General features: G+C 39.8%; 1 protein-coding gene across 1 annotated transcript; it reads left to right on the top strand.

Annotated features, from left to right (window-relative positions):
* The first annotated feature begins 3,428 nt into the window (after window positions 1-3,428).
* Window positions 3,429-12,772, top strand: RBM24 (RNA binding motif protein 24). The gene is made up of 4 exons (XM_027863307.1): window positions 3,429-3,599; window positions 4,745-4,868; window positions 6,510-6,564; window positions 12,412-12,772. Exons 1-4 carry the CDS (start codon window positions 3,432-3,434, stop codon window positions 12,770-12,772), a joined length of 708 nt encoding a protein of 235 aa, XP_027719108.1. The 5' UTR covers window positions 3,429-3,431.
* Window positions 12,773-14,055: the final 1,283 nt, after the last annotated feature.

Raw genomic sequence — 14,055 nt, 5'->3', positions numbered from 1 at the left:
TTTTCACTAAAAAGAAACTTAAATTGTATCTCTTAACTACAAATACATGAGCATCCCTTACTGGCAAAAGCAGCTGAGAGAGTAAAAGGATCATCCGAGTATTGTTTCTCAAACCTGAATTAGTAATGTATAATCATGCCAAAATATCTGGTATTTAATACCCATGAAACACTGAATTCAGAAAGCTAATATAGGTTCAAGGCTACATGGTAAAAAATGGCTTAGATTCATAAATCCAAACAAAACAGTTTGGGCCATTGCAAGTGAGACTACCTTTATGCAGAAGGCAATGCTAACAAATGGACATGACATTAATTTTGGAAAACAAGGAGCAATAGCCCCTAAGACTGAGGTGTATCAGTATCAATTGTTGGGCAGATGCCTACACACACTGAATCACATAGCAACAAGGGATACCAAGTTTTTTTAATTATCTTTCAGCTTCAGAACTAGAAAATTTCTATGCACCATTTTGTAGAAAATGAATTATTCTTTCATGAGATGTTATCTGAAAGATGGAAACAACAGAAAATATCAGCTAGCTAAGAAGGCCATTTCCATCCTGGGTACAGTGGAGTTAGAGTGACTAGATCTCTCTCTCATAGGATTGGAGCAAGACTTGGTCATTTTCAGAGAATTAGCCTGGTAGGTATCCAAGTTGATGCTACACCACTGCCCTCCACCACCCATAAACCCTTCTTTGTGGTTTACTGTGATTCCCATCAAGAAGGGAGGACAGTATATCCCTTAGACTCATAGGCTTCACTGTTCCTCTTAAGATTTCAAGGGGGGAAAAGTAGCCTTCTTCATGAAAAGGTTGGGCACCCCTGCCTTAAGAGATATATTTTCTTCAAAGAATCTCCTAAAAACAGAAAGTATAGGATGTGACTACATAATATGAAAACACCTTTTTTAAAATTGGCAAGGTTATAATCACACATTAAGAACTGATTTTTGCCCCTATACTGATTTCACCTCCAAATTATTTTACTTTTCATTGTTCTTGTACTCAAAATCACTTTGAAGTTGCATTCTATAAGTAAATGATGCAATGAGATTACTGGACACTAATCTACTTCATGGTTCTTATATTCACTCATTCATTCATTCAATAAGCATTTGCACAGCCTGTCATGTGCAAAGTTGTGCTAGACACTAAAGAACAAAGAAAAATAAAATGTGGTTCTTGCCCTCAAGAAGTTTGCAGTCCAGCAGACACAAAAGATTATTGTATAATGTAGAATGTAAAGGTACAATCGGAAAGGCATAAAGATTCCCAAGTTCATGCCATACAAGAGCTTACAATCTAAGGAGGGGGGAGACAATATGCAAACAAATATATACAACACAGTTAGTTACAGGATAAATAGAAAGTAATTAAAAGAGATGGCTTTGTAATTAAGAGGAGTTAGGGAAGGTATATGGCAGAAAGTGGGATGTTTGTTGGCACTTAAAGGAAGTCAGGGAGGTCAGTAGTTGGAGTGGAAGAGGGAGAACTAGAATAGTTTTATGGCCTGATTTAACATACTCTTGGTAAAAAAAAAAAAAACAATTCTAAAAGCTAGAGAACTGTTTCAAAACACCCTGGTGCACTGATAGCCATATTTTTTCTGAAATATAGAGAGGGCATAGAGGCCTGTGTACCTCATTAGTTAAGTCTGAAATAATTTTTGGTTAGAGCATAATAAAATGGTAGCAGATAGCATTTAAAACCACCAGCCAGACTCAAATAATGGACAATGGCTTGTGTTTTCGTTTAAGAGAAAACTTAACTTTTAAACCTTCCACCAGTTTGGTGCATGGATGGAAATCTGGATGGCTGATCTGCTAAATATTCATTTTATGATATTTCAAAATAGAAATTGGTAACTGATGCCCATCTCTACCTTATTTGATTCAGTAGAGTCGTCAGCGTTAAAGGATCCGCATTCATTAAATGCCTACTGTGTGCACAGCATTCTAAAGCAACTGCTTCTGCCTTTTAGCTATGCCTCCCCCCCCCACTTTTATCTCTACACTGTCAATTGCTTCCTGCTCCTTTCGGCACCTCCCTTACACCCCCAAAAACCTGTTGGCAGACGCAACCTCTTCCTTTGCCTTGCCTAGAGTGGGAGGGCTACTCCCCACCGCTTCAGAACACAGACGCACTCAGAACGGGATAGCTACTCTAGTGACTTTCTCTAAAGTCTCTAACGCACAGCCAGTCCCTAGCTTCCATATGCGTTTTCTCAGGTTTGGAAACCAAAGCAACTTTGAATAAGGCTCTGTCCTCCGCGCCCCAGACTCCAGAGATGAGGCCGGGTCGTGAAACTGTGACTTGAGACTAGTGAGAGCAGCCAGTACGAAGTGCGAACCCGCCCCTCAATCATCCCCAACTCTGCCCTGGCTCTCGCTTCCCGAGCCAAGCCCGGGCAGCTCAACAGAGCGCAGGAGGAGAAGCAGCTGTTCGCAACAGCTGGGGGACGGCGGTGTCTGCTCCAGGTGGGGACCCGGCCAATCGCAGGCGCCCGGCCCGCGCCCCTCCCCAGCCGGGCTCCGACCCCCCGGCATGGGAGGGGAGGGGAAGAAAGATAGTGGAGAGTAACTCAACACCCAGGACCATCCTCCGCTTTTAGGGCCGGGGGAAGGAAACTGGGAGAAGGGAATCCGCGGCGTGCCATCGGTCCCGGAACACCTCTCCTACCGCAGCTGCTGCAGCCGCCTGAGTGACCGCCAGTTCTTCCTGTTCTTTGGACACTCAGTAGGGTTACCCTAGGAGAAGATCAGAGCCCCCACCCAGGAGATCTCTTTTAGATAAACAATCTACCTTCAAAAGCACCCACTTCTTCCCACCCTGTTGCCTGTGGAGGGGTACCTCGCTTCTCCTTTCGGGCTCTCTGCCGGGTGAGTGGAAATAGATTGTATTTGAAAAAATATATCTATATGTATTCGTACTTATAAATGTATATCCATATGGTCTACTAATAAGAACTGAGAAGCGAGGAAAAGAGGAGAGTTTGGACTGTAACCGGCAGGGGAGAGCGGGAGACGAGCGTGGAGCAAGGCTACAGGCTGAGGTTGCTTACGACTTTGGAAACCCCAACGACCCTCACCCCGGTGTTAAGATCTCTCAGTGGCTGCTCTGACGCCCACCATCCCCGACATACACGCGCACACGCACACACTCACACTCACACACTCACATTCGTACACATACATACACACGCACGCTGCCCAGCTCTCCTCCCCCCTCCCCACTGGGCTTGCCTTTGGCTTCGGCTGGACTCGAGAGGGTGAGGGAAACGAAGGGGCGGAGGGGCCGGCGCAGCAGCAGCAGCCACAGCCGCAGCAGCAGCAGCAGCAACCGCCGCCGCCGCTGCCGGAGCCGAAGCCGGAGCCGGAGCCGGAGCCGGAGCCGGAGCCCTAGCCGGAGCCGCAGGGAGAGCGGGAAGATGCACACCACCCAGAAGGACACCACATACACCAAAATCTTTGTCGGGGGGCTTCCGTACCACACCACCGACTCCAGCCTGCGCAAGTACTTTGAGGTCTTCGGGGAGATCGAAGAGGCGGTGGTCATCACAGACCGGCAGACGGGGAAATCCCGGGGCTATGGATTTGTAAGTAGGCGGGAGGGAGTTATTGGGAGAGGGGGGTCAGAGACCTTGAAGATGGAGAGAAGGACTGAGAGCGAGAAGGAAAGGGAGAACAAAGGCGAGCCCCATCTGCCAGAAGAAACTAGGGATCCCCCTCGGGTAGGAGGGGAATAGGGGTGCCCAGGAAGCCGGCGATTCGGGGCGGGGACCAGGGGGGACCAGGCTAATATTAACCACAGGCTGAGCTGAAACTTTTTTCGACCAGAGGGAGTGGGGGAAAGGGAATGGGAAGGCCAGTCTCCCGAACCTCTTGGGGTTTTCTAGGGAGTAAAAGTGTGGAAGATATCTATGATTTTGTAGTGTTTGGGAGGATTTGATGTTGCGAGGAAAAAAGTTAGATCCTCTTTGGGAGGAGGGGAGGGAGGAGGAGGCTGGTGACTATGAGCCTCTACTCTGGGAAATGGCTTTTCCTACGTTGATGGCAGCAAGTTTAGCTGCCCTATGGCTTTGGAAAAGTATGCTCGTCTCCTGGCGATCCCGATTGGGTCATAGAGAGGACACTCCAAAGAAGCTGCTGCTGTCTATCTATCCGCCCTCCCCGTCCTAACTTCTCTCCTCCACCCCATCCCCTGTTTTTATTTTATTTTTTTAACCTTTTAAAAAGTAGGTGCTTTAATATAACTGAGTCTTGTGGCTGCTTTCCAAAGCACCATTTATGGGGGCGGGGGGGGATGCCTAATTAGGGTTGGGCTTACTTATGCAGTCAAGGTCAGGAAGTTGCCTAAAGTTAGCGAGGTCACAGAGCTCCCATACAGAATATCGAACAGAGTATTCTGGAAGAGGCTGATGGGGAAGGTTTATTCTTTCTTAAATGAGCCATTTTCTTTAAACGACTGTTTTTCCTGGCCTAAGGATAGGGACCACCAGCAGTGCCAGGCAAGGGGGAGAATGTTAAGACAAGGGAGATCAGGATTCCAAACCTCTGCTTGCTGGGGGCAGTGCTTTGCAGGCCAACGGGAAGGTTTTTTGTTTTTTGTTTTTTCCTTTTGTGGAATGAAAGGGATCATGATAAAGAAATGCTAGACAACGAGTGCCTGTGTGTGAGTGCTTAGTAAGTTTCCTTCACAGGTTTAATTTGTAGCATTTGTGTGTGTATGTATGTTGCTAAGGTCACCATGGCTGACAGAGCTGCTGCTGAAAGGGCCTGTAAGGATCCCAACCCTATCATTGATGGCAGAAAGGCCAACGTGAATCTGGCATACTTGGGGGCAAAACCCAGGATCATGCAACCAGGTGAGAAACAGTCCTTTTTGGTACTTGTGAAGAAAGAGACAATGATTCAGAAGACAGAGCCTTCCCCAGAACCCGTTGGTTTATTGTAGAGTGGTGCTTTTCATTGGTCATTCTATAAAGAAACATTTTTTCACTTTAAAGATAAATGAAGATATGTGTAAACTGCAAACATAGAAAAGTGTCTGTAAAAAGCATAATCTTAGATAAAAAAGAAATATTATTCCAGATGGCTTTGTATGGACCCAGATTTATAGGTCTTACTCATTAATGAATAACATGCGATTGCAGTTTATTCTTCTCATTTATCTGCAGGCACAATCAACATGTCCCTTATTTGTGCCAAATTTTTAATCCCAGGCTGGCTACACCTGTCTACCTAATACTCTTCTGGGCTGCTTCCCTTCTCATTTGACATGTGCTTGGGGAATGCAAACTAATCTGAGTACTAGCCTAAACAAACCATAAGTAATACAGGACATCTGCTGAGGGGGAAAACACCTTGTGTATTATAAAGCAGAAGTGATTATTTGATAATCTGCTATTCAGGATTATTCAAAACTCTGCCTTCCTCCATTTGCATGGATAACTGAAAGTAGAAGATACATATAATTTTAAAAAAGCAAATTTTTATGTTTAGATGCATAGATTATTAAGATTCTAAAATCTTGAGGATTGATTTCTACTTCAATCCAAACTGTACTCAAAAAGATTTTTCCCTGCCTTGGCAATGACAGGTGTCTCCGTATACCAACATAGGGGTAGATAACTGATATGCAAGCAATTTGAAGTATCTATTTTTCAATAAGAGAAAAACAAAATGTATATCTTTAGTACATTGTAAGTATATACCTATTAGAAAAAGAAAAGAAGAGATAATTTGTTTTATTGGCTTTTTAAAAAAAGTTTTATCCATAAAATCTACTCATAGTATGATAGAGTGTGATGAGATAAGACTCTGGACTCAGAGATCCTGGATTCAGAGCCTACTTTTGGCAATTTACTAGCTGTTACCTTGGGCAAATCACTTTACCTCTTTAGGTCTCAGTTTCCTCATCTGTAAAATGAGAGAATTTCATTTGATGAGCTCTGGGATCTCTTTGAGCTCCAAATCTATGATTCTTTGACTATAAACTTGCATAGACCATTGAAGTCATATACTAAGTTCAAATTAGTATTATAAACATTGAAACTCATAAATTTAGTATGCTATAGGATAAGGATATTTGTGGGGGAAAATTCAACATGAAGCAGTATTGTTGTGCTTAGTTGAATTCATAAGCACTATTCATTGTGGTATCCTCCTAAGGTCTTTTAGAGTGTGTTTATGTCAGCAAAACTTTGCACATAATGAATGCTCTGCTTTCTATCAGTTGTTGTCTTCATTTTGAATGATTTATTTTTAAGCCAAAATCCAAACTAGTGGGCTATATGAAACTTTTAAAAACTTGTTTAAATGCGGGTTTGTCAGCTTCTCCCACTCCTCAAATATAGTTTTCTCTTTTTTAAAAAAAATTACCTGACTTAAATTAGTGTATCTAATGCAAATATAAAATGAAAGTTGTCATTGTATATTTTATGTATAGCAGTAATAAGTAGCTGTTGGAATGTTCATATAGAGAATGTAATATGTTTTGTTGTTAGGTTTTGCCTTTGGTGTTCAACAACTTCACCCAGCTCTTATACAGAGACCTTTTGGGTAAGTCAATCAAACAGGTTCTCCAAAGTACAAGTATATCATCTGTTAGCCTGCCTTTGTCACACATGGACAATATCATCCTGCCATTGAGTTTTCCTGATTTCTCTTTTAAAAAAAATACCTGTTTTGCTTCTTGATGGTGATGCTATAAATGTTTTTAGATGAGTCAAGTTATGTGATCAAGTATGCAGTCCTCCAATCCAGACACCTCTTGAGCTTATGATTAAAAAAAAAAAAGAGGTATGACTTGTGTACAAGACCACTGTGCCCCATCGATCTTCTAACTCTTCAGCTTGTCTCAATGTTATTTATCTCTTTCTAATCTGACAGGGATCGTATACAGTTAAGCTAACTGATCAGAAGGATATGATGATAAGATGTGGAATAGTTCTGTTTGGAATTAAACTCTGTAACCAGTAGACTCAAACACACAAGCTAAGATGGTGATTAACGATGCATGTATGTTGTTGTTTTATTTTCATAATAGTCAATAGACCTCCGTGTGCTTTATTTTATTTATTACGGTAATGAAGTGGTGTTGATAGCTAAACGTGTGCTTTTTATTTAATTGAAAAGAGCTGTAGTGAAAAGTGATTTTTTTTGGGGGGGGGGAGGTCTTTTTTGTTTTGGTTTTTGGTGGTGGTGTTGAGGAGTGTTGTTGACTTTGACTTTGCCATGGGGAGCAAAGGGTCTTTTTTTTCCTCGCTTTTAAGCTGTAGCCTGTGACTTCCTTTTAACCATATTTTTGTAGTGAGTGCTAAAATGTGTGACTTCACTATGTAAGAAAAGATATTCACTGCTTGCATGTTCTAGTTTCTTGGGGGGGGTGTCATTTTTTCTTTTCTTTTATTAATTTTTGGTGGGTATGGGGACCTGTCTCTTAACAATGTATGTCTGCTTGGGCTTTTCTAATTTGGAGCGCCAATTCTTCCCATCAGATTTAATAATCAGACTATTTCTGAGTATAGTAGCACTAATATTTACTTCATACACCTAACTTTGGGGAAGCCTACCTGTATTTTTTGCATTTCTTGATTTTTGTGATTGGCAGTCTTCTGTAACTCAGCTACCTGCTTCCCCCTCTTTCAGACAATGTGTAGGACTGATGCTATCCCAGCTAATTTTTCCTGATGACTGTAGTCTGCACTCTCTATACTGTACCTTGCAACTTGTGTGGATGCCAGAAGTTAAGTTTTATAAACATACCAGTTGTTTAAGGAGCATTGTGCCCCCCCCCAACTAATGGTTTCTTAATGCCTAATCTGAGTTTACTGCATATGTGTGGCCTGGAGCATTGGAATCTGGCTGCCAGGCTAGTTGTGCCTTCTATGCTTCCAGGTGTATATAAGGAAGAATCGGCTGACAAGTTGCACTTTTAGTGTATTTTTCTAGCCCTCATCTTTACACCCAAGGACCTACTCTTTTTTCTTTCTTTCTACCTAAACTTACTTTTTTTTTAACCTAAGTGAGGGAAGTATGAAGTAATTGAAAAATGCCTTATTATATTGATAGCCACTCATCAATGGTCTTCCACAATAGTTTGGGGATCAACAACAAAAAAAAAACTATATATATATATATATATATATGTAATTCCTTATGCATGTGATTAGCATTTCTACTCATAAGTAATAGAGAATTGTGGGAAGTAATTTATCATGATTTGACAGATCTTGTAGTCTGTCATTTTGAAACGTAATGTTAACCAAGTAAAAATTTATTAATGCCTACTACGTATGCCACACTCTACTAGACAGTAGATGATCACAGAGACATATAAGGCATGTTCTGTACTTTCAAAGAGCTTATAGTTTATGTGCAGAGACAAAACTAACACTCCTAAATCATTTAGGATATAACAAACTGCTAAATTATATGGCACGTGTGCTCAAAGAAGGAAGATCATTATTGGAGAGAGTGTTGAAGAAGGCTCTGTGGAGATGATGGGATAAATGAATCCTAAAGGATGGGTAGAATTTGAATGGATGGTTGGAGGGAGACATTTCTGGGTGGGAGTTGGAGGAGACATATTAGCCAAGGCGCAGAAGTGAGAATGAGTCTGACATGTTCCTGTGGTGACAATAAGGAAACCAACTTGATCTTAGCAGATGGCAAATATTGGGAAGTCATGAGAAATAAACTTGGATAATAGGATTATGGTGAGATTGATGTCTATCAGAAGAGTTTGGTTTTAATGTATTAGGCAATAGGGAGCCATTGTATGTTTTTGAGCAGAAGATTAACAAAATGAACTTGAGTTGAAAGTGCTACATGGAAATTTTAAATGCAACACATTTTCAGCTGTGGTGGTTATTAGTTGCAAAAGCCACCTATTAATGGCTGAATAAATTATTCTATTTAACTTCACTTAATTCAATCTAATAAACATTTACTAAACACCTACTATGTGTCAGACACTGTGCTAAGTATTTATTTACAAACAATACAGGTTCCAAGTAGAATTAGTCTTCTTAATTTGGCGAGTTACTCTGCTGTTCAAGCATTCTGAAATTGAAAATAAACTTGTTTTCTTTTTCACTGAATGGGCTTTTATCCTAAGTACTATGCCTAATCAGATGAGATTATTTCAAATTGTGGATAAGTGGTACATGGTTTTTGTTGATGTCTGTAAAAGGTTTTGTTATTGTTTGTATAGTTTAAGGTAATAATAACTTTACCATTTTATTTGAAAATTAAATAGTTTCAAGTGTACTGTGAACCACTAAATACTAAGCTCCCGACTACAGTTAGGACAGCCATCTGATGTGCAGTGTTTTGTTCTACTTTATTTAATTTTAGAACAATGTTTTGTTAAGCTTCTTTTGGTTTGTGTTTGAGGAAGATTTCTCTTCCTGGGACCTTGGAGAGGTGGTAGTGAGGGTGTATGGGTGGGAAATAAAAGAGTTCAAAAGATGGTTGCCAGGCTTGTATTCTTTGTTTCATTTTTGCCATACCTCCTAGCCTCTACTTTCTGAGATTGAACTGGGAGAGAGAATTAGTAGAAATATGGCAGAGAGAAGTCCACCACACTTCATGTAAAGGCTCCCCAGTCTGGAGAAGGGGTTGTCTTCCTGGGGAGACCATTGCAAACATGCTACCCTGATATTCAATTTTACCCTCTTCCCAGGCTTTGTTTGTTTTTTAATGTTTGTGATTCAAATGCATTTATTAATTCAATTCAACAAGCATTTGTAAAGCATTTACTATGTACCAGGTCCTGTGCTAAGTACTGGGGCTACAAAAAAATAAAAATGAAAAATAAGTGGTCCCTGCCCTCAAGGAGTTTGAATTCTTCCCCAGTCTTCAATGATTATGCCACAGTTAACTCATATGCCACCCAGACTCTTCTTTTTTCCCTCACTTGATGTTCACAGGCAGTCTGATGCAGATTGTTGACATGTGTTAAGACAAGTTTACTTACTCATTGGCATAATCAAATCAGAGAAAAGCTACTCTCAGTGGGAAAACATTGTCTCCGGCGACTGGGACACTACAGGACTCCCCTTATAAATGTAATTCTCTGGACATATCTCTGTTACTTAAAAGAGAAAAAGTTAATAAGCAAATGCAAAAAAAATCAAATCTTATAACACAAACTCAAACCTCATTCCCCCAGAGCAAAACTTGTTCAAGTTAATAGCCTAATCAAAGATGCCAACCTAGTCACTGCTTCAGCTGCTTTAGGCCTGTAGGAGTCCAGTGGGGTTAATGTTTCAGTATTAGTGAGATCCATGCTTGCTGGCCTTTACAGCAGATACAGCAGAGTTTTCTTTGGCCTTATAAAGACATTTTACTCTGCTTGAAACCCTTGTCTCATGACATGATCAAAAATAGCCCCGCCGCAGCCTGTGCTGTCAATCACCCATGTAAAATGGCATGATAGTGAAAGGTTGGGAGAGACCAATATAATGGAGAGAGAGATGATCCACAGGGATAACATTTCATAATGCCAACGCCTGTTACTTTTAGTGAGGTTAGTTACTTAACTTAGAAAAAAAATTACAAGAGTTTATGGGCAGGGCTTTGTGTCTAGTTCCTAACAAACAGTTAAGAATATCTCTAAGTGTCCTCCGGAATATATGATGACGTGGTTTGTGTTGGCATAGGGAAGGAACTACAAGTCTAGTAAAATTCACTGTATTTTCACCATTAGAATAAACTTTTTTGTGCTTTGGGCTGGCATAGATATGAGTATTGTTTAAGGGAAACTCTGAAAAAGCAAAGTGAATAATACAAATATAATTTCATAATGATTTCTAACTTTAGGATTCCTGAACAGCAAGCTTAAAGACAACCACTGTTTGAATTTTTAATAGGTTTTGTTGATTTGCTAAATTTTGGATGGAATTTTGGTGTAATGTCTCTAGATATCTGGAGTGTTTTCCACTGGTGGTTATATTGTACAAAGGTGGAATCAATAGGTCACATATTTATAGGGGTATTTTAGTTAAGGATTAATGAAATTTCGTTATTAAGAATTGAGATGTGCATTTTTTTGCAGCTCAAACTTGTTTTTTAAATCACATGAACTTTATAAGTGAGATGGGAGAATGTATGCTCCATGTGATTAATTTAAACGGGTGCTTGATTTCACATGACAGGCTACATCTCAGCTTTTATATGGTATTATGTAATAAAAGACTTCATTTCTACACGTACATATGAATGGAATCACCATTCCTATAAAAGAATAAAGCTACATCTTCTTTGGTTTGGAGAAGAAAATGGAGAGTTAGTGAATGTGAAAAGAAATGTCTTTTTATTTAGATATTTTATAAACCTTTTAAAATTATATTTTATATTTTATTTTTCATATATTATATATTTTATTATATTTTAGATGCATTTTCCTACCCCCTCTACCTCATCACCTCCCCCCAACCCCTCTGTCTGTCTTGCATAGAGATAAACAAGCTGGCTGACATCAGTTGCCTGATAGTCAAACAGGTTTGATTGACCCTTGTGTCCTTACAAATTTTACCCTCAAAAATAAGTGTGCTTCACATCTACTTGGGAACCACTGCAATGAATGTTAATAGCATTTCTGTAGCTTCCCACAACAGCCTTTTTATGACAGAGTGAGCTGCACTACAGTTCGTTTGAAAAGTGTGATTCTGCTGTGTCTACCACACCTGTGAACTTTTAAACTTTTTTTGTCGCCTGCATTTTCTTATTTTTTTTTATTTTTTAATAAGGGTGACTGAGGTTGCAGAGAAATTAATGTGTGCTGAGTCTGCATAGCAATTTTAAGTAGGGTTGCCATGATAATTAAACAAGGTCCATTTTCCTGCCTAAATATTTGGTTGAAATTTTCTTCAGTGAATCAGTAAAGACAAACTAGCTCCCATCCTTTGGACCTAACTGGTGACAGGGTACTTTAAAAAAAGAGAAAAAAGTCCAATGCTTGCAACTGAGAATTTTTCTGATTGTCAGAATTTTTTTTCTTTTATAGAGTGATTTTAATTTTTTTCTAAAATCTGACTCTAATATTTAAGTCAAGAGCTATTAATACCTTTAAGTGGAATGTTGAAATCCTAAACCTTGACTTATTCCCTTAACTATTGATGAGGCGATTAATTCATATTTGGTGGTATTGAGCAAACAATATAAATAAGAATGCTGTCATGATGTGTTTAGCTCCAGTTATTGTTGGCTTCTTTTTCTGATCACTACATATGTTTTGGGCTACTGCCAGAGTGCATTCATTGGACTGCTAGAATGTAGCTATTGTGGCAACCCTATGCTCATAATAACCACTAAATTTTGAGTTTGTTTTACTTCTGAACAACAGATCTTTTGTACATAGGAGCTCACCATGATCTGACATTCTTTTCTATTTCTCAACAGGATACCTGCCCATTATGTTTATCCACAGGCTTTTGTGCAGCCTGGAGTTGTAATTCCACATGTCCAACCTACAGCAGCTGCTGCCTCCACCACACCTTACATTGATTACACTGGAGCTGCATATGCACAATACTCAGCAGCTGCTGCAGCTGCAGCGGCAGCAGCCTATGACCAGTACCCATATGCAGCATCTCCAGCTGCTGCAGGATATGTCACTGCTGGGGGCTACGGCTATGCAGTCCAGCAGCCAATCACCGCGGCAGCACCTGGGACAGCTGCTGCAGCAGCAGCAGCAGCGGCAGCGGCAGCAGCATTTGGCCAGTATCAGCCACAGCAGCTGCAAACAGACCGTATGCAATAATGAATGACCAGCCATCTGAAGAGAGTTGAATTTCTTTCTCTATTTTCCCCCAGCCTTCCAGTTTTAAGTAGATAATAAGGTGGTTAACACTAACTAAGCAGCTTTAAGAAAAGTTACGCTACTGCAAATCAGGAGATTTTTATTCCACTGTCTTTGTACTCCAATCGTGTTGCTATGGGAGAAAGGGGTGAGGGCCAGGGGAGTGGGAGGAATTAGTTTCAGGAGTCAATCCAGGAGACACTGAATAAACAATGCACTGCCATGAAAAGACTATAGGAGTAACAATAGAACTTCATTTGACAAAATAAAATAAAGGGGTTTTTGTTGTTTGTTTTTTTTTAAAATAGTATCAGGGAAGCAAACTGCCTTTTTCAAATGAGAAAATGTTGTTTTGAAAAAGTTAAACCAGGGAAAAGAAATCAGAGTGAGCAATATGTAGCTTATATAACATTTAAAACATATTTTTAAAAATAATTAAAGCACTGACTGTCATTTCTAGTTTTCACTATGGCCTATAGAACTTGTTCAAGTAAGAAAGTGATTTTCTTGCTGTCTCATAATGGGCATCGAACAATCCTGAGGAGCATGGCCGTTTGGTAAAATGGTGGGCAGGCACCAAAGCTATTTTCTCATCTGTCCTCTGGATGAGTGGAACTATGGAGCAAGTGATGTGGAAGTAATGGGTGCAACAGCTGTACAGACAATCAATAACACAGACAGTTCTGGAAAGAACACATCACTTGTGCTTGTTTGATGAGCTTGTCACATTCTAATCCCTCTCCCCATCCTGTTTCAATTTTGGGAAACTTTTAACTGCTGGTGTCAGCTATTCTGATTCTGAAATAGGATCAGCCCTTTACTACAACAGCCTTCTCTTTCTATTTATTACGTTGACTCGTGGCTTGTGAATAAAGGCAGGAAGAAGTTTGCAGAATTTGAACCTTTGAGAACTGTCTTAAGGAAACTTATTTTTTTTTCTTTTTTGAAATGATTTATATGACTTTTGTGTCTATTACAGAGTCCTATTTAAAACTATTTATTAGGGAACTCAGTAAATAAGACAACAAGGTTCCTGAGACTACAGTTCTTCAAGGGTTAATGATATGTGGTTTATACTGTGCCTTAATTGTAATGCTATTTAAAAAATATTTATTTTGAAGTTTTACGATGCTGCACTCTAAAGAAAGGAACTTTAGATGTGACACTGTAAAATTATGTATTCATCTCATGGCATAAATTATTTAGTAGGTTTAGATGTAGCATATTAAATATTAACCTATTCA

The sequence above is a fragment of the Vombatus ursinus genome, unplaced genomic scaffold, assembly GCF_900497805.2.
Source record: "Vombatus ursinus unplaced genomic scaffold, bare-nosed wombat genome assembly UNPS02000577.1, whole genome shotgun sequence".
Taxonomy (NCBI): Eukaryota; Metazoa; Chordata; class Mammalia; order Diprotodontia; family Vombatidae; genus Vombatus; species Vombatus ursinus.
This window is presented reverse-complemented; position numbering and strand designations above follow the sequence as displayed.